Source organism: Bombina bombina, chromosome 7, assembly GCF_027579735.1.
Source record: "Bombina bombina isolate aBomBom1 chromosome 7, aBomBom1.pri, whole genome shotgun sequence".
Classification (NCBI taxonomy): domain Eukaryota; kingdom Metazoa; phylum Chordata; class Amphibia; order Anura; family Bombinatoridae; genus Bombina; species Bombina bombina.
Genome location: NC_069505.1, coordinates 241241750 through 241269449, shown reverse-complemented (window position 1 = coordinate 241269449; position 27700 = coordinate 241241750). Strand labels below are relative to the sequence as shown.

Sequence of the window (27700 nt, the reverse complement as noted above, 5' to 3'; positions counted from 1 at the left end):
TCTAAAAGTAGTTTTAATACAGTAAAAAGTAGTTTTAATACAATTTTCTTTAAAATCTGCACTGATCATACCTTTACCTGACTTATGAAAAATCTCTGTCCAATCCTCTTTGGAATATGCTACATTAGTATCTCGGTCCCATTTTTCCATTAATGGGGATTTGTCAGTGTGTCTAGCTTCTTGCAGTAAGATGTGTATAGTGGAGATTAGTTTTTTAAGTCGGGATCCAGAACCACATAGCCTTTTCTAGTGTCGTCAACGTCTGTCTAGGTTGTTGAGGTAGAAATTTATCTATCTGTAGGTATAAAAACCATGGCAATTTTTCTGGTAATAGTTTGTCTTGTAACTGTTGGTGTGTAGCTATTTTACCCTTGTGTAGAAAGTCCGCTACCCTGTAAAGTCCTTTGTTTACCCATTTATCGATCAGCCTATGAGAGTCTCTGTCTAATAGAGTTCGCAAAGGTCTCATCATTGAGTCTTGTGGGAGTAGCTTTAGGGTATTGGTCAATGAGTGCCACATAGACATCATCTCACCTGTGAGTTTCGGAACCTTATTCAGCCTAAGTCTGTCTTTTGGATGTTCCCAAAGTACATCGTCTGAGTGGTTATATTCTGCTATCTTGGTCTCCACTTTCACCCATACCAAATCTGTTTGTGGATTGCTCAGTAGTGTTGTTTGTGCTAATCTTGCCGCTTGATAGTAATTAAGCAAGTTAGGTACCCCAACCCCTCCTAGTTGTCTATGTTGCTGTAGTATTTGTGAAGGTATCCTAGCTTTTTTGTTCCCTCTTATGAATTTAATCAAGTCTGCTTGGAGTTTGTTGAGTTCTGGTATGGGAATCTTAATCGGCAGGGCCCTAAATAAATATAGTAACCTCGGGAGAACGTTCATTTTAATAGTAGATAAACGTCCGTACCAAGAGAAACCCCCTGTTCTCCACTTATTGATCTCTTTTCTAATGGTTTTATATAGTGGGACATAATTCAGTTTGTAGAGTTCTGAAATAGCGCCTGACAGCCGGACTCCCAGATATTTAATTGCCTCCTTGGCCCACTCAAACGAAAAATTAATTTCAATGAGCTTTCTAGTGTGGGGAGGGAGAGCGATAGGAATCGCTTCACATTTCTCCTGGTTGATCTTATACCCTGATATGTCAGCATAGTCCTTTAGGATTCGATATAAGTGGGGTAGAGACTTCATTGGATTGGACAGGGTAAGGAGGATGTCATATGCAAATAAAGATAATTTGAATTCCTCCCTACCTATCAGGACTCCGTGTATCTCTGGGGTTAATCTAATCTTCGCTGCCAATGGCTCAATACAGATAGCAAATAGAAGCGGCGACAAGGGGCAACCTTGTCTTGTACCGTTTCGAATGTCAATCCCCCTAGATTGATAGCCCGCCTCTCGGATGTGGGACATGAATATATACTCCTAATAGCCTGAACAAATGAGCCATTAAACCCTAACCTGTCTAGCACCTCAAACATAAAATCCCAATCTATTCTGTCGAACGCCTTCTCCGCGTCCAATGACAGGACCAGAGAAGGCGTCCGTGTCCTAGTCAGGTAGTCAACCAAGGAGATTGTGCGTCTGATATTGTCGGGGGCCTCTCTACCTGAAATAAATCCTACCTGGTCCGGATGGATCACAGTTGGTAAATGTGTTTTAAGCCTGTTTGCTAAAATTTTTGTAAAAATCTTTATATCCTGATTGATTAGTGATATAGGTCTGTAGCTCTGACATAATTTGGGATTCCTCCCCGGCTTAGGGATCACCACTATTTTTGCTTGCAAAATTTCTTTTGGGATTGTCCTACCCTGTAAAATATCATTACAAAAAGTTACAACATGCGGGATTAAAGTAGATTTGAAAAGTTTATAATATTCCCCTGGGAACCCATCCGGACCTGCTGCCTTTCCAGGCTTAAGTTCTTTAATGGCCAACAGGACCTCCCTGGCCGACACCTCTGCATTTAATTCGTCTCGGACGGTGTTGTCTATCGGAGTTAGATTAGCGTCATCTAAAAATTTGTGTAGTAACAGTCTGGTTTGGTTAGTTTTACTTGTTTTTTCTCCATCATAAAGACATGCGTAGTATTGTGCAAAAGTATCTGCTATTACTTGTGGATTAGAGGTGTAAGTTCCGTCTTGTGCCTGCAGAACTGGTATGGAAAAGGACTTTGTCTGTTCTCTGAGTTTGTGGGCTAAGTACTTATCAGGTTTATTGGAATAAATAAAGTACTGTGACTTCAGTCTGTGAGCTGCTCTGAGAGATGCCCTATTCATAATCTCTGATAATTCTAGTCTTTTGGCTTGTAATTCTTGGAATACTGTGGCTGATAGGTTCTGTTGGTGTGTCTTAGTAAGGGTATCTATTTGAGTTTGTAGTAAGTCTATTTGCTTTCTATTAGCCTTGCTCAAGGCCGCTTTTTCTTTGATTAGCAGTCCTCTAATGAAGGGTTTGTGTGCCGCCCATGTGTTGATAGGGTTGGAAGTGGTTCCCGCGTTCATTATCCAATATTCTGACATGTTCTGTAAAATAGATTCGTGTGTGCCTGGTTTTTGTAGTATCAAAGGATCATAGTTCCATGAACGTGTCGCACTAACATGAAAGGTGTCTTTAATGTGAATTTGGACTATGGAGTGATCCGACCAAGCACAGGCGTGTATGGTGGAGGATGTCAAGTCTGGTATCCAGATTTGGCTTACATAAACATAGTCTAACTTGGAGTATTTTTTATGTGCGTGAGAATAGTAGATGTAATCGGATGTTTTACCATATAAGGTATCCCAGGAATCTATAATGTTGTGAGACAAAAAAATCTCCCTTATTTTCTTAATCATAGAATTATGCCTCAGTTGTTTATGGGTCAGTTTAGCCTGTTCTGTATTTTGGTATGGGTACATTGATATATTAAAATAGCCTCCTAGGAGTATCCTGGCTTGTGACCATTGGGTCAGTAAATAGGATATGTGTGCAAAAAAAGATATCTGTGTCTCATTAGGTGCGTATATGTTGCATAGGATAATTTGCTTGTCTCGTTGTCTCCCTCTTACTATCAGAAACCTCCCTTCCGGGTCCCTAATTGTCTCCTCCACCACAAATCCCATGGATTGATGTATCAATATCGACACCACTCTCTTTTTTTTGTCTGATGTTGAATGGTAGTGTTGTGTGAAGTGTCTTGACCAATATTTTGGAACCACTTCTCTAGTGAAGTGTGTTTCCTGCAAGAAAATGATCTTAGCGTTTAATCTCAGGTACTGCGATAATGCTGTCCGTCTTTTAAGGTCTGTGTTAAGGCCTCTAACGTTATGTGAAATTAAGCGTATATCTCTAGTCATTACTTACAGTTTGGTGTTTGGGGCTCTCCCCCCCGGATCCGCCTCTTCCACATTCATAAGCCTCACCTCTGGATAACCCAAAAAGGGTACTTCCCCCTCCAGGAGTTTCACCCAAGCGGGGCAGACAATGTAGGAAAACATAGATAACAGCATTATTAGGCAAATTACATATAGTATGCAGCATATCATCTGTGGTATATCGAGTGGCAACATTAAAAACAATAAATAACAAATAACTCCTACATTGGGTAACTACATGTAGAAGATAAACATAGAGAATTAACAAAACTAACCCCTCTCCCCCCCTCCCCCTTATTACTTCAAACATTTTCTAAGTATGTTGTACTCCCACTGCTAACGTGGTAGCTTTGGGCAAGATCAATATTCAGAATTGTTTTGAACATATTACTCATAGTCCCCTCCCCAGACAAACTTTATCTAGGGGTGTTATACTAAACCTTGATTTCTTATGTCTCCATAGGGTGTTTGATGAGACATACTACTTCAGTCCAGTCCTTTGAACACCAGAACTTGTATTGGATAAGGATATCATGTTTTGGTTTTCTTCTTCGTGACTTTTGTCCATTTTGGCTTTTGTGGGTGATTGTGTCCAGATGTCTGCTGCTCATTATCTTCATCGTGGCTTCTTTGCAGTAGATCTGGGGTCTCCAAGTGTAGTTTGCTGCAAATTGCTGGAATCTCATCCGGTTTTCTAAGACTTAGAGACCTGCCATTGTGTAAGATGTATAGGTTAAAGGGGAATCCCCATCTATATCTGATTTGGTGTTTCCTCAAGATAGTGGTGAGGGGTTTCAGACTGCTTCTTCTCTGCAGCGTCTTGAGGCAAAGGTCTTGATAGAACTGAATCACCGAGCCCTGGAATTTGAATGTAGGGTTTTTCCGCGCCGCTGCCAGGATCTCCTCTTTTTCTGGGAATCTAAAAAACTTGACCACGACGACTCTAGGTGGGGCTTCCTCTTTTGGTTTGGCACGTAGTGCTCTGTGTGCTCTTTCCAATTGGAATTTCTCGTCGCCCCCTTCTCCCGTTATGCGTCTGAGTCGCTTGCATTAATACTTTTGCAGCACACAAGTGGCTCCTCAATATCATGTCTCCCTTCAGCAACTTCTCCTACAAGCATGTGGTGTCTGCTGTGTATAAGCGGTGCTACGCCACTTACTTATTATTGTTTGCTCTGGGTCGGTCCGCGACCGCGCTTCATAAGTCAATAGCCACCGCTCCTTTCTCTTACCCTGTCGGTCATTCCGTCTCTTCTTGGTCCAATCTCCGCCTGTCTGTGTGGCAGGTATGGTCTAGATTCTGTGTATTCGGCTCGGAGTCTTTGCTTCTGAAAGGTTACTGACCGCGTGGGCAAGATGGCGGATCACTCCGCTTAGCTACCGCTGCATTCTTTGCTTCTTAAGTCTCACAGCGTTGAATGTGCCGCTCAGTTCCCAGTCTTGTATTTTTGGGTTCACTTCCCCTTCATTACCTCTTCCCTTAGGTTTTTAAAGCAGCAACAAATATATTTATGCCCTTTGCAACTGTTTGATGAGCAGTGTTTTGCGGAGCTCCAAACCTACACCACCATCTCTGTGAAGCTCCCGGCTCCGCCTCCCTGGTTAAGTATTTTTAAACACATATTAGTGATTGGTTGAGGTTGCCACATAAAGAAGGTATTAAAAATAAATAATTTATAGGGACAAGGATCTTAGATTGTAAGTGTTTAAGATACGGGAAAGTAAAATAATTAAAAAAAAGAAGATTATACAAGTTAAATTCTCATTTAATTTGTTAGGCACTTTTAATAACTGAGGCCTAGATTACGAGTTTTGCGTTAACCTTAAAAAGCAGCGTTAAGAGGTCCTAAGCTGTTTTTTAACGCCCGCTGGTATTACGAGTCTTGCAGGTACAGGTGTACCGCTCACTTTTTTGGCCAGACTCGGAAATACCGCAAATCCACTTACGTCAATTACGTATCCTATATTTTCAATGGGACTTGCATAGCGCCGGTATTACGAGTCTGACCAAAAGTGAGCTGTAAACCCTGTCCTGTCAAGCCTGGTACCGCATTTAAAAGTCAGTAGTTAAGAGTTTCACACTACAACGCCGTAGCATAAAACTCTTAACTAAAGTGCTAAAAAGTACACTAACACCCATAAACTACCTATTAAACCCTAAACCGAGGCGCCCCCCCCCCCCCCACATTGCAAACACTAAAATAAATATTTTAACCCCTAATCTGCCGAACCGAACATCGGCGCCACTATAATAAATATATTAACCCCTAAACCTCCACACTCCTGCATCGCAAACACTATTTAAATATTATTAACCCCTAATCTGCCAGCCCTAACATCGCCGCCACCTACATTTATTAACCCCTAATCTGCCGCCTCCAACGTCGCCGCCACTATAATAAAGTTATTAACCCTAACACCGCCTAACTTAAATATAATTTAAATAAATCAAAATAAAATTACTACAATTAATTAAATTATTCCTATTTAAAACTAAATACTTACCTATAAAATAAACCCTAAGCTAGCTACAATATAACTAATAGTTACATTGTAGCTATCTTAGGGTTTATTTTCATTTTACAGGCAACTTTGTATTTATTTTAACTAGGTACAATAGTTATTAAATAGTTATTAACTATTTAATAACTACCTAGTTAAAATAAAGACAAATTTACCTGTAAAATAAAACCTAACCTAAGTTACAATTACACCTAACACTACACTACAATTAAATGAATTACCTAAATTAAATACAATTAATTATAATTAAATAAAATTATCTAAAGTACAAACCCCCCCCCCCCACTAAATTACAGAAAATAATAAACAAATTACAAGGTTTTTAAACTAATTACACCTAATCTAATTTTTATCTCTTTGGCTTGATTATACTGCCACCTGTGACCCTTTTATGCAAGGTAACTACAGGAAGATAGAAGATCAGATTGTTGTACATATCCAGAAATGGGATTGCCTAATCCCTGGGAGAGAGGAATTGCGCCGCCAATACACACAATTGTGATTGAGGCAGGCTGCGAACTATATCTATACAGGCAAGTTACTTTAAAATGACTGTTTCTTTTCTATAACCCATTTCTTGTTCTTGTATACATAGCTTAAAGCTGTGTCTTCAGACAATATCTGTAAGGACATTGTAGTCCCTTCTTTGTATAATTTGGATGTTGTTAGAGCCTTGAAGTATTATATTGATACTACTAAGGATTTCAGACAAACTTCTAGTTTGTTAACTTTTCTGGCTCTAGGAAGAGACAGAAAGTTTCTGATGTTTCTTTGACCTCTTGGTTGAAACTTCTGATTCATAAGGCCTACTTGGAGGCAGGTCAGCCTCCACCTAAACTGATTACTGCTCATTCTACTAGATCTTCTTGGGCTTTCAAGAATGAGGTTACAGTTAACCAAATTTGCAATGCAGCTACTTTGTGTTCTTTGCATACTTTTACTAAATTCTACTATTTCTTCTGAGGCAGCCTTTGGTAGGAAAGTCCTTTAGGCAGTTGTCTCAGCTTGATTTATTTTTGTCTGTTTAACTTAGTGCATTTAAAAATAGAGCCCTTTTTGTGGGGTTGTGGATTTAGTTTTTCAGTGAAAAAAACATAATTTATGTAAGAACCTGATAAATTAATTTATTTCATATTGGCAAGAGTCCATGAGCTAGTGACGTATATATACAATCCTACAAGGAGGGGCAAAGTTTCTCAAACCTCAAAATGCCTATAAATACACCCCTCACCACACCCACAATTCAGTTTAACGAATAGCCAAGTACTGGGGTGATAAAGAAAGGAGTAAAAAGCATCAACAAAGGAATTTGGAAATAATTGTGCTTTATACAAAAAATCATAACCACCATAAAAAGGGTGGGCCTCATGAACTCTTGCCAATATGAAAGAAATGAATTTATCAGGTAAGTTCTTACATAAATTATGTTTTCTTTCATGTAATTGGCAAGAGTCCATGAGCTAGTGACGTATGGGATAGCAATACCCAAGATGTGGAACTCCACAGAAGAGAGGGAGGGTTAAAATAATAACAGCCATTTTCCGCTGAAAAAAATTAATCCACAACCCAAAATATCAGTTTATTTTCATAATTAAAAGAAAAAACTTAAACATAAGCAGAGGAATCAAACTGAAACAGCTGCCTGAAAAACTTTTCAACCAAAAACTGCTTCCGAAGAAGCAAATACATCAAAACGGTAGAATTTAGTAAATGTATTCAAAGAAGACCATGTTGCTGCTTTGCAAATCTGATTAACTGAAGCTTCATTCTTAAAAGCCCATGAAGTGGAGACTGATCTAGTAGATTCTCTGAGGTGGGGCCTGATCCGACTCCAAATAAGCCTGATGAATCAAAAGCTTTAACCAAGATGCCAAGGAAATGGCAGAAGCCTTCTGACCTTTCCTAGAACCAGAAAATATAACAAATAGACTAGAAGTCTTCCTGAAATCTTTAGTAGCTTCAACATAATATTTGAAAGCTCTTACCACACCCAAAGAATGCAGGGATCTCTCCAAAGAATTCTTAGGATTAGGACACAAAAAAGGGACAATTAATGTTGTTAGAATTCACAACCTTAGGTAGAAATTTAAATGACGTCTGCAAAACTGCCTTATCCTGATGGAAAATCAGAAAAGGATATTCACAAGAAAGAGCAGATAATTCGGAAACTCTTCTAGCAGAAGAGATGGCCAAAAGGAACAACACTTTCCAAGAAATTAGTTTAATGTCCAAACAATGCATAGGCTCAAACGGAGGAGCCTGTAAAGCCTTCAAAATCAAATTAAGACTCCAAGGAGGAGAGATTGATTTAATGACAGGCTTGATATGGACCAAAGCCTGTACAAAACTGTGAATATCAGGAAGCTTAGCAATCTTTCTGTGAAATAAAACAGAAAGAGCAGAGATTTGTCCCTTCAAGGAACTTGCAGACAAACCCTTATCCAAACCATCCTGAAAAAACAGTGAAATTCTAGGAATTCTAAAAGAATGCCAGAAGAATTTATGAGAAGAACACCGTGAAATATAAGTCTTCCAAACTCGATAATAAATCTTCCTAGAAACAGATTTATGAGCCTGTAACATAGTATTAATCACTGAGTCAGAGATACCTCCATGACTAAGCACTAGGCGTTAAATTTCCATACCTTTAAATTTAATGATTTGAGATCCTGATAGAAAAATGGAACTTGAGACAGAAGGTCTGGCCTTAATGGAAGTGGCCAAGGTTGGCAACTGGACATCCGAACAAGATCCGCATACCAGAACCTGTGAGGCCATGCTGGAGCTACCAGCAACACAAATGATTGTTCCATGATGATCTTGGAAATCACTCTTGGAAGAAGAACCAGGGGCGGTGTCAGGGTTTTTTCACTAATCTGTTTGCCATGTGCTGCTGGCAGCCATTTTACTCAACTCTATTCCTGACTCTGGTGCATATTGTGTGATGCTGCTCATTTTCTGAACTTCCTTTTATGGCCAGACTAGTGCACATCATCCGTGTGAGACAGGATGCAGTCTCAGAATTGTGATGTCATCACTTATTATTTAAAGGGCCTCTGTTCAGTATGCTTTGCCCTTGCGTTGTCTCAGACCTGTTTGTGAGAGCTCCTGTGTATTACCTGGCTGTCTGACGTCCTTCCTGGTTCCTGATCCCTGGCTTGTTCCTGACTCTGCTGTTCTCCTTGTTCCTGATTCCGGCTCATCTGACTTTTCGCTTTGGCTCCTGACTTGGCTCGTCTGACTACTAGTTCTGGTTTTTTTTATTATTTTTTGCTATTAATAAAGGTGTGATTATTTTTGCACTTCTTTTCTCAGTCTGATTCCTGGCACCCTGACAGGCGGGAAGATATAAGCAGGTTGGTAACACCAAGGAACTGCTAACGCATCCACCGCTTCCGCCTGAGGATCCCTGGACCTGGACAGGTACCTGGGTAGTTTCTTGTTTAGATGGGAAGCCATCAGATCTATTTCTAGAAGACCCCACATCTGAACAATCTGAGAAAAACACATATGGATGGAGCGACCACTCCCCCGGATGTAAAGTCTGATGGCTGAGATAATCCACTTCCCAATTGTCTATACCTGGGATATGAACCGCAGAAATTAGACAGGAGCTGGATTCCGCCCAAACAAGTATCCGAGACACTTCTTTCATAGCTTGGGGACTGTGAGTCCCACCCTGATGATTGATATATGCCACAGTTGTGATATTGTCTGTCTGAAAACAAATGAACAGCTCTCTCTTCAACAGAGGCCAAACCTGAAGAGCCCTGAAAATAGCACAGAGTTCTAAAATATTGATTGGTAACCTTGCATCTTGAGATTTCCAGACCCCTTGTGCTGTCAGAGATCCCCAGACAGCTCCCCAACCTAAAAGACTTGCATCTGTTGTGATCACAGTCCAGGTTGGACGAACAAAAGAGGCCCCTTGAACTATACGATGATGATCTAACCGCCAAGTCAGAGAAAGTCGAACATTGGGATTTAAGGATATTAATTGTGATACCTTTTATAATCCCTGCACCATTGGTTCAGCATACAAAGCTGGGGAGGTCTCATATGGAAATGAGCAAAGGGGATCGCGTCCGATGCTGCAGTCATGAGACCTAAAACTTCCATGCCCATAGCTACTGAAGGGAATGATTGAGACTGAAGGTTCCGACAAGCTGAAACCAATTTTAATCATCTCTTGTCTGTTAGAGACAGAGTCATGGACACTGAATCTATCTGGAAACCTAAAAAGGTGACCCTTGTCTGAGGAATCAAAGAACTTTTTGGTAAATTGATCCTCCAACCATGTCTTTGAAGAAACAACACTAGTTGATTCGTGTGAGATTCTGCAGAATGTAAAGACTGAGCTAGTACCAAGATATCGTCCAAATAAGGAAACACCGCAACACCCCATTCTCTGATTACAGAGAGTAGGGCACCAAGAACAAATGGAAGAGCAACAAATTGGTAATGCTTTTCTAGAAAATAGAATCTCAGAAACTGATAGTGATCTGGATGAATCGGAATATGAAGATATGCATCCTGTAAGTCTATTGTTGACATATAATGCCCTTGCTGAACAAAAGGCAGAATAGTCCTTATAGTCACCATTTTGAAAGTTGGCACTCTTACATAACGATTCAAAATTTTCAGATCCAGAACTGGCCTGAATGGATTTTCTTTCTTTGGGACAATGAATAGATTTGAATAAAAAAAAAATAGACCCTGTTCTTGAAACGGAACTGGTATGATTACCCCTGAAAGCTCCAGGTCTAAAACATACTTCAGAAAAGCCTGAGCCTTTACTGGATTTGGTGGGATGCGTTAGAGAAAAAAAATCTTCTCACAGGAGGACTTACTCTGAATCCTATTCGGTACCCTTGAGAGACTATACTCTGAATCCATTGATTTTGGACAGAATCTGCCCAAATGTCTTGGACGAATCTTAATCTGCCCCCTACCAGCTGAGCTGGAATGAGGGCCGCACCTTCATGCAGACTTGGGGGCTGGTTTTGATTTTTAAACGGTTTGGATTTACTCCAACTTGAAGAAGGTTTCCAATTGGAACCAGATTCTTTGGGGGAAGGATTAGGTTCCTGTTTCTTATTTTGTTGAAAGGAACGAAAACGGTTAGAAGCTTTAGATTTACCCTTAGGTCTTTTATCCTGAGGCAAAAGAACTCCCTTCCCTGACAGATTAAATAATCAAATCCATCTGAGAACCAAATAACTTATTACCTTGGAAAGAAAGAGATAGTAATCTAGATTTAGATACCATGTCAGAATTCCAATATTTGAGCCACAAATCTCTTCTAGCTAAAATAGCTAAAGACATAGATGTAACATCAGTTTTGATTATATAAAAAATGGCATCACATATAAAATGATTAGCATGTTGAAGCAAGCGAACAATGCTAGACAAATCAGGATTCATTCCCTGTTGCGCTAAGCTTTCCAACCAAAAAGTTGATGCAGCTGCAACATCAGCCATAGAAATGTCAGGCCTGAGAAGATAGCCAGAATATAAATAAGCTTTCCTTAGATAATATTCAAGCTTCCTATCTTAAAGGTCTTTAAAAGAAGTACTATCTTCCATAGGAATAGTAGTACGTTTAGCAAGAGTAGAAATAGCCCCATCAACTTTGGGGATCTTTTCCCAAAACCCTAAACTAACTGCTGGCAAAGGATACGATTTTTTAAACCTTGAAGAAGAAATAAAAGAAGTACCAGGCCTATTCAATTCCTAAGAAATCATATCAGAAATATCATCAGGAACTGGAAAAACCTCTGGATTAACCACAGGAGGTTTATAAACAGAATTTAAACGTTTACTAGTTTTAATATCAAGAGGACTAGTTTCCTCAATATCCAATGTAATCAACACCTCCTTTTAACAAGGAACGAATATACTCCATTTTAGATAAATAAGTAGATTTGTCAGTGTCAATATCTGAGGAAGGATCTTCTAAATCAGATAGATCCTCATCAGAGGAGGATAATTCAGTATATTGTCGGTCATTTGAAAATTCATCAACTTTATGAGAAGTTTTAAAACACCTTTTACGTTTATTAGAAGGTGGGATGGCAGACAAAGCCTTCTAAATCACATCAGCAATAAAATCTTTTATATTCACAGGTATATCATGTACATTAGATGTTGAAGGAACAACAGGCATTGTACTATTACTGATGGACACATTCTCTGCATGTAAAATCTTATCATGACAACTATTACATACCACAGCTGGAGATATAATCTCCACAAATTTACAACAAATGCACTTAGCTTTGGTAGAACTGTTATCAGGCAACAGAGTTCCAACAGTGGTTTCTGAGACAAGATCAGATTGAGACCTCTTGCAAATGTAAGATAAAAAACAACATATAAAGCAAAATTATCAATTTCCTTATATGGCAGTTTCAGGAATGGGAAAAAAATTCAAACATCATAGCCCTCTGACATAGAAAAAGACAAGAGGCATATAGGAATGGGGTTTTAAATAATGAAATTGTTTGGCGCCAAGTATGACGCACAACGCAAAATGAATTTTTTTTGCCGCTGACAACATCCAGAAATGACACACCGCGGAATGCAAACAGCTAAATCCTGAGCGCGTTCATGTATTCCCCATAGAAGTCAATGGAGAAGACAAATAGAAAAAAAATACACAAAAACACTAATATGTGGCGCAAACCTCGACGTATTCTCCTAAAAAAGTGTACATAAAAATGCGAATATTTCATATTGCGGTAATGTTTTCGTAATGGAATGTTTTATTTATTTATAAATATTTCTCTATATATGTTATGATTTTTGGACTGATATATCTATTTATAGCGAGATATGTGTGTATATATATATATATATATATAAAAATATATATATATATATATATATATATATATATATATATATATATATATATTAGACAATTTCCAGTTCAGCCCACCGATAGCCAACTCGCCTGGGTGCAATGATATAGCATCAAATAGAAAATAAGAGAATGCACTCTCAGGACTTTTAAAAAAAAACAATTTAATTGAACGTTTTCGGGGTTCATGCTGATGAAGGGGTTGTGAACCCCGAAAACGTATATATATATATATATATATATATATATATATAAATAAATATATGTCTAGATATCTCGAGATCTATAGTCGAATATTTTTTTGAAAATGCTTCTGAGATATTGTTTAATGTGCATAGGATTGTAATGTAAAATATTTTCATTATCTCCATAGTTAAACATATCTCTATACATATAAATGCAGGTTTCTGTATGTATGTGTATGTATGTCAAAGTAAAATCCCTGCGTCAACTTTTTTTTTTTCCTAACACCCGAGATCTCCTATCTTCGAGCCCTTGTAACTTTTGTCTACAATATTTTTTTAAATAATTTTTTATCAGACAGTGTTAATATGAGTGTAACTCTACTTTGTAATGTATTTTTTAAAAGTGTTTCCTGAAACTTTTAAGTTGCCCAGAACGGTTAACTACAGCTCTTCGAGCGTGGAAAGGATTGTTGCGTAAATGGCGAATGTGTGCGTACAATCCATGATTTTTCAAAACGTACGCGCGACTTGTAATCTTGCCCTTGTGTCTCATTACTTGTGGATTCCACAGCTTGGGTATTAATTCTTAGGAGTAATGGATCACAGACTCTAACCACCTATAGAAATAAAACATAATTTATACAATCGCATTTAACGCTCAAACTACTTACACAACCTGAAAAGTTGTGTAAACAGTTTAGCCAGGGGAAACAGATGCATTAACCCCTAACCCTCCACACCCCTACATTGCAAACTACCCCAATACACTATTAACTCCTAAACTGACACATCTCCACCACAAACTACTCTATTGACCCCTAAACTGCCACACCCCACATTGCAAAATACCCCTCTACACTATTAACCCCTAAATAGCCAACCCCACCGCAAACTACCCACTACTTTATTAACCCCTAAACTGCCACACCCCCACTGCAAAACACCCACTAACATCTAAACCCCTAACCAGCTAGCCCCCTAACCTAACACCCCTAAGTTACCCCATAAAAAAACAAATCTTACCTGAAAAAAAAACAAAAAAACTAACAGTACCTTTAAAAATAAAAAAAAACCTAACCACCTTGAAAAAAAACAAAAACAAACCTTACGTTAAAAATTAAAATAACCGACCATTATAGAAAAACTACCATTACAGAAAAAACAATCAAATTACCAAAAATAAAGTTTTGCTTATTCTAAAACCCCACTTAGAAAAAAACTAAATAAAAAACCTATGCTAACCCTAAACTACAGCAAAAGGCTTTTTTGTAGGGCATTGCCTTATAGTGACTTAGCTCTTTTTCAATTAAAAAACCCTAACACCAATCTTCAAGTAATCCCCTAAAGAAAGGCTATCTTTATAAAAAAAACTACTCTAAAAGTTGCCATCAAAAGGGCGTTTGGCTTGGCATTGCCCTTAAAAGAGTATTTAGCTTGCCCTCAAAAGTTCCTGAAGATTCAGAAACAGATATTTGGATTGTGTGTGGTTTGATGCTGACAACTGGCTTCAGGAAGAATTGCAGAAGGATGTCACTTATGACTGTAAAGACCAATTAAATGACACTCCAGACTTAGAAGGTTCAGGTTTGGATCCTGTGTTCACAGCAGTTACATATGGAAACATAGATAATCGTCCTGTGACTGTAAATAGGCTACATACATCAGTAGTAGGTGTGACGGATACCCCGACTACCCCGCTCCGCCAAACGGGTCCTGCTTCCTCCCTACCGACTGCAGCTATGTAGCTGGCAAGTGACCACAGCCTGTAGCCACCCTTGATGCCTGACAGCACCAGTATTCAGGGTCCCACCCTGTGGCAGACTCTGGCTACCCAGACTAGGTAGCTCTGCCAGAGGGTCCTTCCTCTGCCTGGAACAGGCTGTTATGTAGCCCAGTAAAAGTGATTTTAGCAGGAGCCCACCCAAAAACTAGACATACTAGCATTCATGTGAAACAGGAACTCATTTTATTGTAAAACATACACTCCTTTTATACTTAAAGCTCATCTTGATAAGATAATGGACAATCCCACAATTTTCCCTCCAGACAGATCGGCACCTCCATAGCAGCCATAGTCCCACAGAATCCCAGGACCCAGATGTGACAGTTTTGGGGTGATCCCAGGGAAATGGTGGCACTTCCAGGGTGTCATTTGAAAGCTCTCGGTCCCCAGATGCCACAGTACAAAAAGAGTGATCCGTTACTGGGGACCGGAGATACAGCCCGTTGAAGTTATGGGGGTAGGGGTGTCCAAAAACCCTGGTTCCCAAAGGAGCTCCCCTCCAGTAATTCCCCCACTTCTTGTCCTCCCTAGGGGCTACAAATCCCCAAAAGAGCGGAGCTCTGGGGAAAAGGGCCGCTGGAGTGACCAGGGGTAAAGTTAGCGGGTGTCCTGCTGCTCTGTGGCCAACCGGGAGTTCCAGGAGCCCAGCCAGCCTCAGAGGGGTTAGGCGGGTGTCCGTTGTGGTGTGGCCGACTGGGAATTCCAGGAGCCCAGCCAGACTAGGAGGGTTTTCCCGGTCAGAGATCAGCTCTTCCATGACCAAGTGTACACAGCAATACAACACATAGCATGCATCTGGGAGATCCCGTAAGCCATGAAATGGCCAAATCTAATGCAACAGGGAGTGAGCCATGTAGTAGGGGGGTGGGGGTAGCCTTAGCTGTCTGGTATCTGTGACAGTAGGTATGAACTAAAATTCGCAGAGAGATTAACAGAGCATCACATGGAGAGAGATAGGGCTGCCAGGTATCCCATATTCTATTGAACAGTCCAGTATTTCAGCAGGCTATCATTACAAAATACCGCATTGCACATGTACTACACTAACTATATCTTGTTACTGGCAGCCTGGGATGGATGTGTGTTATATGTAGCCATTAGGGTAAAATTATTCTGTTTTTAACTGGGTGTGTAAAAAGTTCCTTCTTTGTGCCTGTCAGAGGTGTTACATTACTGCTGTGCAGCCAAAGAGGAATAAATTACTGCTGCTTTGTGAAATGTAGATACGGTTAGCGAGGCATAAGATAGAACTTTTAAAGGGAACCATTGTGTGACCTGCATGCCACCTATTTCCAGCCACTTACAGATCATTCAGCATTTTAAAAGATGACAGTTACTCTGTTAAGTATATAATATATGCAAGGTTCCGTAGGGGGCTCACAAACAGTCCAAATTAATAATTACTGCTCACTCCAAGTAGGGATACCAACCCAAAGTGATAACGAAAAGATTCTAGACACAGAGGCTGATCTTCTCCAAACGAACATCTGAAGATAAATGAAAATAAAGAATGTGCCTCCTAGTGCAATATGTTTCCACAGCATGAATGCAGTGTGTAAATGATACAATTATACTCACAGAGCAGCACCAAATGTGATTATTGGAGCCTGCTGGTATCTCTGTCTCCCATCTCACTGATCACAGGTGCGATGTCAGCTGCTCCCTGTTGATCTACTGGTCCTAAATCAGGATTATCCATGTGAAAATAAAACAGTGTTTAAAATTTTAAAACACAATTTATTAAAATCCATAAAAACAAAAGAGCATTTGTATTGTGTGTAGCTCTTTACAAACAGATTTGCAACGCGTTTCTCAGCCCCTCTGGCTGTTTCCTCAGGCATCTGATTGAAGACCAGTAGATCAACAGGGAGCAGCTCATACCACACCTGTGATCAGTGAGCTGGGACACTGTGAGATCTCAGCAGGCTCCAATAAGCACGTTTGGTGCTGCTCTATTTGTGAGTATAATTGTATCACTTACACACTGCATTCACGCTGTGGAAACATATTGCACTAGGAGGTGCCTTCTTTATTTAAATTTATCTTCATATTGACATTACAATGTTTCTGATGTACCATGTATATAAATTGGTTGCAAATAATGCCTTTCTTATTCCTTACCTGATGTGATCTTAATCCCTTGAGGGGAACACTACAAACATAATGTTGTAATACAACATAAATAGATGTGAGTTAGACCCTGAAATCTTTTCACTTTTGTGTCACTGACTCCCTGTCATGTTCAGCAGGATCATAACCCCTGGTATCTGATAACCCTGACTGTGTCACGTTCAGCAGGACCATAACCCCTGGTATCTGATAACCCTGACTGTGTCACGTTCAGCAGGACCATAACCCCTGGCCTCTGATAACCCTGACTGTGTCACGTTCAGCAGGACCATAACCCCTGGCCTCTGATAACCCTGACTGTGTCACGTTCAGCAGGACCATAACCCCTGGCCTCTGATAACCCTGACTGTGTCACGTTCAGCAGGACCATAACCCCTGGTATCTGATAACCCTGATTGTTTTACGTTCAGCAGAACTATAACCCCTGGCCTCTGATAACCCTGACTGTTTTACGTTCAGCAGAACCATAACCCCTGGCATCTGATAACCCTGACTGTGTAACATTCAGCAGGATCTTATCCCCTGGTATCTAATAATCCTGATTATGTCACTTACAGCAGGACCATAACCCCTGGTATCTGATGACCCTGGCTGTGTCATATTCAGTATGACCATAACCCGTGGCCTCTGATAACCCTAACAGTGTCACAGTCAATAGGACCATAACCCCTGGTATTTGATAACCCTGACTGTGTTACATTCAGCAGGACCATAACCCCTGGTATTTGATAACCCTGACTGTGTTACATTCAGCAGGACCATAACCCCTGGTATCTGATAACCCTGACTGTGTTACGTTCAGCAGGACCATAACCCCTGGTATCTGATAACCCTGACTGTGTTACGTTCAGCTGGACCATAACCCCTGGTATCTGATAACCCTGACTGTTTTTTGTTCAGCAGAACCATAACCCCTGGTATCTGATAACTCTGTTTTACTTTCAGCAGGACCATAACCCTCTCTGATAATAATAACAGTGTCACAGTCAATAGGACCATAACCCCTGGTATTTGATAACCCTGACTGTGTTACATTCAGCAGGACCATAACCCCTGGTATCTGATAACCCTGACTGTGTTACATTCAGCAGGACCATAACCCCTGGTATCTGATAACCCTGACTGTGTTACGTTCAGCAGGACCATAACCCCTGGTATCTGATAACCCTGACTGTCTTTTGTTCAGCAGAACCATAACCCCTGGTATCTGATAACTCTGTTTTACTTTCAGCAGGTCCATAACCCTCTCTGATAATCCTAACAGTGTCACAGTCAATAGGACCATAACCCCTGGTATTTGATAACCCTGACTGTGTTACATTCAGCAGGACCATAACCCCTGGTATCTGATAACCCTGACTGTGTTACATTCAGCAGGACCATAACCCCTGGTATCTGATAACCCTGACTGTGTTACATTCATCAGGACCATAACCCCTGGTATCTGATAACCCTGACTGTATTACGTTCAGCTGGACCATAACCCCTGGTATCTGATAACCCTGACTGTTTTTTGTTCAGCAGAACCATAACCCCTGGTATCTGATAACTCTGTTTTACTTTCAGCAGGACCATAACCCTCTCTGATAATCCTAACAGTGTCACAGTCAATAGGACCATAACCCCTGGTATCTGATAACCCTGACTGTGTCATGTTCAGCAGGACCATAACCCATGGCCTCTGATAACCCTGACTGTGTCACTTTCAGCAGGACCATAACCCCTGGAATCTGATAACCCTGATTGTGTCACGTTCAGCAGGACCTTAACCCCTGGACTCTGATAACCCTGACTGTGTCACATTCCGCAGGGCCATAACCTCTGGTAGCTGATAACCCCAGCTGTGTCAGAACCTTTACCCCTGGTAGGTAGCTGATAACCCTGACTGTGTCACGTTCAGCAGGACCATAAACTCTGGTATCTAATAACCCTGTCTGTGCCTGTGTCACATTAAGCAGGACCATAAGCCCTGCTATCTGATAACCCTTACTGTGTCACATTCAGCAGGGCCATAACCCCCTCTGATAATCCTGACTGTGTCACATTCAGTAGGACCATAAACCCCTATGATAATCCTGACTGTGTCACGTTCAGCAGGACCATAACCCCTGGCCTCTGATAACCCTGACTGTATCATGTTGACCTGGACCTTAACCCCTGACCTCTAATAACCCTGACTGTGTCACATTCATCAGGACCTAAATCCCTGGCCTCTGATAATCTTAACTGTGTCACATTCAGCAGGACCATAACCCCTGGTATCTAATAATCCCAACTGTGTCAAGTTCAGCAGGACCATAGCCCCTGGTATCTGATAACCCTGACTGTGTTACGTTCAGCAGGACGATAACCCCTGGTATCTGATAACCCTGACTGTGTCACATTCAGCAGGACCATAACCCCTGGCCTCAGATAACCCTGATTGTGTCACATTCAGCAGGACCATAACCCCTGGTATCTGATAACCCTGACTGTGTTATGTTCAGCAGGACCATAACCCCTGGTATCTGATAACCCTGACTGTGTCACATCCAGCAGGACCATAACCCCTGGTATCTGATAACCCTGACTGTGTTACGTTCAGCAGGACCATAACCCCTGGTATCTGATAACCCTGACTGTGTTACGTTCAGCAGGACCATAACCCCTGGTATCTGATAACCCTTACTGTGTTACGTTCAGCAGGACCATAACCCCTGGTATCTGATAACCCTGACTGTGTCACATCCAGCAGGACCATAACCCCTGGTATCTGATAACCCTGACTGTGTCACGTTCAGCAGGACCATAACCCCTGGTATCTGATAACCCTGATTGTTTTATGTTCAGCAGAACTATAACCCCTGGCCTCTGATAACCCTGACTGTGTAACATTCAGCAGGACCTTATCCCCTGGTATCTAATAACCCTGATTATGTCACTTACAGCAGGACCATAACCCCTGGTATCTGATAACCCTGACTGTGTCACATTCAGCAGGACCATAACCCCTGGTATCTGATAACCCTGACTGTTTCACGTTCAGCAGGACCATAACCCCTGGTATCTGATAACCCTGACTGTGTCACATTCAGCAGGACCATAACCCCTGGCCTCTGATAACCCTAAATGTGTCACGTTCAGTTGGACCCTTGCTCTGTACCACCATGTGCCTAATCTATGGTACAGCTGAGACAGACTGTCATATATACAGTTAAAAGCACAAATTCATGTACGTTAAAGGTATATGAAACCTAAATTTTTTTGTTCGGGACTAAGATAGAGCATGCAATTTTAAACCACATTCTAATTTACTTCTATTATCAATTTTTCTTCATACTTTTGGTATTTTTTGTTGAAAATCAGGTACGTAAGCATAGGAGCCGGATCATTTCTGGAGCACTATATGGCAGGAGTTTTACAATAATGTTATCCATTTGCAAGACCGCTAGTTGTCAGCACTATTTCCTGCCATGTAGTGATCTAGACGCCTACCTAGGTATCACTTCAACACAGAATATCATGGGAACAAAGCAAATTTGATAATAGAAGTAAATTGGATTTTTTTTTAATGGTATGCTCTGTACATTTGTTGGCTGTCACATCCCTTTAATGGCTCACCATGAATTTCTAAGTGAAATAATTCACCTCAATCTCATTTACAGCTCGTGCTCTGAGAGGGATGAATGGTACAGCTGTATCAGCAGAACAGTCCAGGAATATTACAAAGCTCCCACTGCATCTGTTTATCACAACAATGTGGAGGTAAGTACAAAGAGTGGTGGTTGGTGAATCTCAGCTTTGCATAACCAGAACTGTTACAGGGTGTGAAATGCATTAATTGAGATTGTAGGAAATAAACTTTAATACTGGAAATTAAATACAACTAATTAAAATAAAATATGAAAGCCTTTTTTTTTCTAGCAGTGGAGTGATGGAGACAGAAGAGTGCAGCTGGGGGGCAAATTATTTAGTGACATTATTTAAATTGGCTGCGTGTGATGTCACAGTGCATCGGCACCATAGCAATCTCATTACTTACACACTCTGCAGAACATTATTTAGTGAGCAGCTTTCACATTGTTTTGCTGTAACATTATATTTCCTGGCTTTGCCGCATCAGCAGCACCCTTGTTATATGGGAATAAGCTAAAATCCCAGCAATTTCATGTAAATGTAATCCCCATGGCCCAGTGTTGCAGGTACTTATTTACTGCTGGATATATTTACAGGACCTCTTGCCTAGTTACTTTCATCATTAACAAATTCAATTCCAATTGTCATAGAATGTAGCAAAAATGCTAATAAAAATGTTTTGTTTTTGCTATAATTTTTCACACATAACAGTCTTCGTGCTTTTATGCAATTACATATTATTATATGATATTTCCCTCCAGATAGGGGTCAGGGTCATTAAAGCAGAATTAGAAAATTAGTATTGTTCCTTTGTCAGCATATTGAGCTGTTTATCCTCATGCAGTAGTGCCATCTAGTGGCAGACATATATATTTGCACATCTGTGCAGGTTCACAAACAATTGAGACAGATACTTATTCCCAGTTGTAATATTGTTAGTGACTTGCTCCAATTTCCTCATATAAATGGTTTGCTGCCTAATAGGAAGTTAGTCCGAACTGATGCCAAACAGGCACGACAGAAACATTTGTATTATCCATATTATTGCATTTATTCATTTTTGTATTTTCATATTTTCAATTGTTTCAAATAGTTTTACAGTGCAGGGTGAGGTTTGCAAGACCTAGGTTGTCTGGGGTATGGTAACCTGGTCTAATATTCACTGTGCTATCTATAAGGGGGGCCAAAGCCCATAATGGTCTTACGTGTACTGCCAGACTGGGACCTGATTTTATTTGTACTGGTGCCAATGACACCTGACACTTCCAGGGCACACGGCTCCTTATCCCGTGCACAGGGCTCTGTCTCCAATACACACGGATCTGTCTCCAGTGCACACGGCTCCTTCTCCAGTGCACACGGCTCCTTCTCCCGTGCACAGGGCTCCTTCTCCCGTGCACATGGTTCCTTCTCCAGGACAAACTGCTCCTTCATCAGTGCATACGGTTCATTTTCCAGTACATGGCTCCTTTAGTGCACACAGCTCCTTCTCCAGTAAACACGGCTCCTTCTCCAGTACACAGGGCTCCTTCTCCAGTGCACACTGTTCCTTCTCCAGTACACACGGTTCCTTCTCCAGTGCACACGGCTCCTTCTCCAGTGCATACGGTTCCTTCTCCAGTACACACGGCTCCTTCTCCAGTGCATACAGTTCCTTCTCCAGTGCATACAGTTCCTTCTCCAGTGCATACGGTTCCTTCTCCAGTATACACGGCTACTTCTCCCGTGCACAGGGCTCCGTCTCCCGTACACGGCTCCATCTCCCATACACACGGCTCCGTCTCCAGTACACACGGCTCCTTCTCCAGTACACACGGCTCCTTCTCCAGTACACAAGGACAAACTGCTCCTTCCTCAGTGCATACGGTTCATTTTCCAGTACATGGCTCCTTTAGTGCACACAGCTCCTTCTCCAGTAAACACGGCTCCTTCTCCAGTACACAGGGCTCCTTCTCCAGTGCACACTGTTCCTTCTCCAGTGCACACTGTTCCTTCTCCAGTGCACACGGTTCCTTCTCCAGTGCACACGGCTCCTTCTCCAGTGCATACTGTTCCTTCTCCAGTACACACGGCTCCGTCTCCAGTACACACGGCTCCTTCTCCAGTACACACGGCTCCGTCTCCAGTACACACGGCTGCTTCTCCAGTTCCTTTTTCAGTGCACACGGTTAGTTCTCCAGTACACACGGCTCCATCTCCAGTACACACGGCTCCGTCTCCAGTACACATGGCTCCATCTCCAGTACACACGGCTCCTTCTCCAGTACACACGGCTCCTTCTCCAGTACACACGGCTCCTTCTCCAGTGCACACTGTTCCTTCTCCAGTGCACACGGTTCCTTCTCCAGTGCACACGGCTCCTTCTCCAGTGCATACGGTTCCTTCTCCAGTACACACGGCTCCTTCTCCCATGCACAGGGCTCCTTCTCCAGTACACACGGCTCCGTCTCCAGTACACATGGCTCCTTCTCCAGTACACACGGCTCAGTCTCCAGTTCCTTTTTCAGTGCACACGGTTAGTTCTCCATTACACACGGCTCCTTCTCCAGTACACACGGCTCCATCTCCAGTACACACGGCTCCGTCTCCAGTACACACGGCTCCATCTCCAGTACACATGGCTCCTTCTCCAGTTCACACGGCTCCTTCTCCAGTACACACGGCTACTTCTCCAGTACACATGGTTCCTTCTCCAGTGCACACGGCTCCTTCTCCAGTGCACACAGCTCCTTCTCCAGTACACAAGGCTCCTTCTCCAGTACACACGGTTGCTTCTCCAGTGCACACAGCTCCTTCTCCAGTGCATACGGCTCCTTCTTCAATACACATGGCTCCTTCTCCCATGCACAGGGCTCCTTCTCCAGTACACATGCCTCCATCTCCAGGACAAACTGCTCCTTCGTCAGTGCACACGGTTCCTTCTCTAGTATACACGGCTCCTTCTCCAGTACACACGGCTCCTTTAGTGCACACAGCTCCTTCTCCAGTACATACGGCTCCTTCTCCTGTACACATGGATCCTTCTCCAGTACACACGGCTCCTCCAGTACACACGGCTCCTTCTCCAGTGCACACTGCTCCTTCTCCAGTGCATATGGTTCCTTCTCCAGTGCACACGGCTCCGTCTCCAGTGCATACGGTTCGTTCTCCAGTACACACGGCTCCTTCTCCCGTGCACAGGGCTCCTTCTCCAGTACACACGGATTCTTCTCAAGTACACATGGCTACATCTCCAGTACACACGGCCCCTTCACCAGTTCCTTTTTTAGTGCACACAGCTCCTTCTCCAGTGCATATGGTTCCTTCTCCAGTTTCTTTTCCAGCACACTCAGCTCCTTCTCCAGTACACACGGCTCTTTCTCCAGTTCCTTCTCCTATGCACACGGCTCCTTCTCCAATTCCTTTTCTAGTACACATGGCTCCTTCTCCAGTGCACACGGCTCCTTCTCCAGTGCATATGGTTCCTTCTCTAGTACACACGGCTCCTTCAACAGTGCACACGACTCCTTCTCCAGTGCACACGGCTCCTTCTCCAGTTTCTTCTCCTGTACACACAGCTCCTTCTCCAGTACACACGGTTTCTTCTCCAGTGCACACGGCTCCTTCTCAAGTTCCTTCTCTAGTGCACACGGCTCCTTCTCCGTTTCCTTCTCCCGTGCACAGGGCTCCTTCTCCAGTACACACGGATTCTTCTCAAGTACACATGGCTACATCTCCAGTACACACGGCCCCTTCACAAGTTCCTTTTTTAGTGCACACAGCTCCTTCTCCAGTGCATATGGTTCCTTCTCCAGTTTCTTTTCCAGCACACTCAGCTCCTTCTCCAGTACACACGGCTCTTTCTCCAGTTCCTTCTCCTATGCACACGGCTCCTTCTCCAATTCCTTTTCTAGTACACATGGCTCCTTCTCCAGTGCACACGGCTCCTTCTCCAGTGCATATGGTTCCTTCTCTAGTACACACGGCTCCTTCAACAGTGCACACGACTCCTTCTCCAGTGCACACGGCTCCTTCTCCAGTTTCTTCTCCTGTACACACAGCTCCTTCTCCAGTACACACGGTTTCTTCTCCAGTGCACACGGCTCCTTCTCAAGTTCCTTCTCTAGTACACACGGCTCCTTCTCCAGTGCACACGGCTCCTTCTCCAGTGCACATGGTTCCTTCTCCAGTACACGCATCTCCTTCTCCAGTGTACACGGCTTCTTCTCCTGTACACATGGCTCCGTCTACTGTACACACGGCTCCTTCTCCTGTACACACAGCTCCTTCTCCAGTACACACGGCTCCTTCTCCAGTGCACACAGCTCCTTCTCCAGTACACATGGCTCCTTCTCCAGTGCACACGGCTCCTTCTCTAGTACACAAGGCTCCTTCTCTAGTGCACATGGCTCCTTCTCCAGTACACACAGCTTCTTCTCCAGTGCACACGGCTCCTTCTCCAGTACACACAGCTCCTTCTCCAGTACACATGGCTCCTTCTCCAGTTCACATGGCTCCTTCTCCAGTACACATGGCTCCTGCTCCAGTGCACATGGCTCCTTCTCCAGTGCACACTGTTTCTTCTCCAGTACACATGGCTCCTTCTCCAGTGCACACGGCTCCTTCTCCAGTACACACAGCTCCTTCTCCAGTGCACACAGTTCCTTCTCCAGTGTACATGGTTCCTTCTCCAGTGCACATGGTTCCTTCTCCAGTACACACAGCTCCTTCTCCAGTACACACGGCTCCTTCTCCAGTGCACACGGCTCCTTCTCCAGTACACATAGCTCCTTCTCCATTACACATGGCTCCTTCTGCAGTGCACATGGCTCCTTCTCCAGTACACATGGCTCCTGCTCCAGTGCACACGGCTCCTTCTCCAGTACACACAGTTCCTTCTCCAGTGCACATGGATCCTTCTCCAGTGCACACTGTTTCTTCTGCAGTGCACATGGCTCCTTCTGCAGTGCACACGGCTCCTTCTCCAGTGCACACGGCTCCTTCTCCAGTACACACGGTTCCTTCTCCAGTGCACACGGCTCCTTCTCCAGTACACACGGCTCCTTCTCCTGTACACACGGTTCCTTCTCCAGTACACACGGTTCCTTCTCCAGTTCACACGGCTCCTTCTCCAGTACACACGGCTCCTTCTCCTGTACACACGGCTCCTTCTCCTGTAAACACGGCTCCTACTCCAGTACACACGGCTCCTCCAGTGCACACGGCTCCTTTTCCAGTACATATGGCTCCTTCTCCTGTACACACGGTTCCTTCTCCTGTACACACGGTTCCTTCTCCAGTTCACACGGCTCCTTCTCCAGTACACACGGCTCCTTCTCCTGTACACACGGTTCCTTCTCCTGTACACACGGCTCCTTCTCCTGTACACACGGTTCCTTCTCCAGTTCACACGGCTCCTTCTCCAGTACACACAGTTCCTTCTCCAGTGCACACGGCTCCTTCTCCAGTGCACATTGTTTCTTCTTCAGTACACATGGTTTCTTCTCCAGTGCACACGGCTCCTTCTCCATTACACATGGCTCCTTCTCCAGTACACATGGCTCCTTCTCCAGTGCACATGGCTCCTTCTCCAGTACACACAGTTCCTTCTCCAGTGCACATGGCTCTTTCTCCAGTGCACACGGTTTCTTCTCCAGTACACACAGTTCCTTCTCCAGTGCACATAGTTCCTTCTCCAGTGCATACGGTTTCTTCTCCAGTGCACACGGCTCCTTCTCCAGTTCCTTCTCTAATGCACACGGCTCCTTCTCCATTTTCTTCTCCAGTACACACGGCTCCTTCTCCAGTTCCTTTTCCAGTACACACGACTCCTTCTCCAATTCCTTCTCAACTACACACGGCTCCTTCTCAACTACACACTGCTCCTTCTCAAGTACACACGGTTCCTTCTCCAGTACACACAGCTCCTTCTCCTGTACACACGGTTCCTTCTCCAGTACACACGGCTCCTTCTCCAGTACACACGGCTTCTCCAGTACACATGGCTTCTTGTTCTGTACACACGATTCCTTCTCCAGTACACACAGCTCCTTCTTCTGTACACACGGTTCCTTCTCCAGTGGACATAGCTCCTTCTCCATTACACACGGCTCCTTTTCCAGTACACACGGTTACTTCTCTAGTACATACAGCTCCATCTCCAGTACACACAGCTCCTTCTCCAGTGCACATGGTTTCTTCTCCAGTGCACACGGTTCCTTCTCCAGTACACATGGCTCCTTCTCCAGTTCCTTCTCTAGTGCACACGGCTTCTTCTCCATTTCCTTCTCCAGTACACATGGCTCCTTCTCCGTTTCCTTCTCCAGTACACACGGCTCCTTCGGGAATTCCTTTTCCAGTACACACGACTCCTCCAATTCCTTCTCAAGTACACACGGCTCCTTCTCAAGTACACACGGTTCATTCTCTAGTACACACAGTTCCTTCTCCAGTGTACATGGCTCCTTCTCCATTTCCTTCTCCAGTACACACGGCTCCTTCTCCAGTTCCTTTTCCAGTACACAAGGTTCCTTCTCCTGTGCACACGGTTCCTTCACCAGTGCACACGGCTCCTTCTCAAGTACACACAGTTCCTTCTCCAGTACACACAGTTACTTCTCCAGTACACACGGCTCCTTCTCAAGTACACACGGTTCCTTCTCCAGTACACACATCTCCTTCTCCAGTGCACACGGCTCCTTCTCCAGTTCCTTCTCCAGTACACACGGTTCCTTCTCCAGTACACACGGTTCCTTCTCCAGTACACACGGTTCCTTCTCCTGTGCACATGGCTCCTTCTCCAGTACACACGGCTCCTTCTCCTGTACACACAGTTCCTTCTACAGTGCACACAGCTCCTTCTCCACTACAGACGGGTTCTTCTTCTGTACACACGGTTCCTTCTCCAGTGGACACGGCTCCTTCTCCTGTACACACAGCTCCTTCTCCAGTACACACGGCTTCTTCTTCTGTACACACGGTTCCTTCTCCAGTACACACGGCTTCTTCTCCTGTACACATGGCTCCTTCTCCAGTACACATGGCTCCTTCTCCAGTACACATGGCTTCTTCTTCTGTGCACACGGTTCCTTCTCCAGTACACACAGCTCCTTCTTCTGTACACACGGTTCCTTCTCCAGTGGACATAGCTCCTTCTCCATTACACATGGCTCCTTTTCCAGTACACACGGTTACTTCTCTAGTACATACAGCTCCGTCTCCAGTACACACAGCTCCTTCTCCAGTGCACACGGTTTC

The 27700-nt window shown here is 43.1% G+C and overlaps 1 protein-coding gene across 1 annotated transcript in view; it reads left to right on the top strand.

The window, feature by feature from the left end:
* FGD5 (FYVE, RhoGEF and PH domain containing 5) overlaps positions 1–27700 on the top strand; it is a 487598-nt gene that overhangs the window by 384322 nt on the left and 75576 nt on the right. The window contains exon 16 of the mRNA XM_053720678.1: positions 20494–20593. Coding sequence (XP_053576653.1) covers positions 20494–20593 — 100 coding nt within the window. The remainder of the gene's footprint in view (positions 1–20493; positions 20594–27700) is intronic.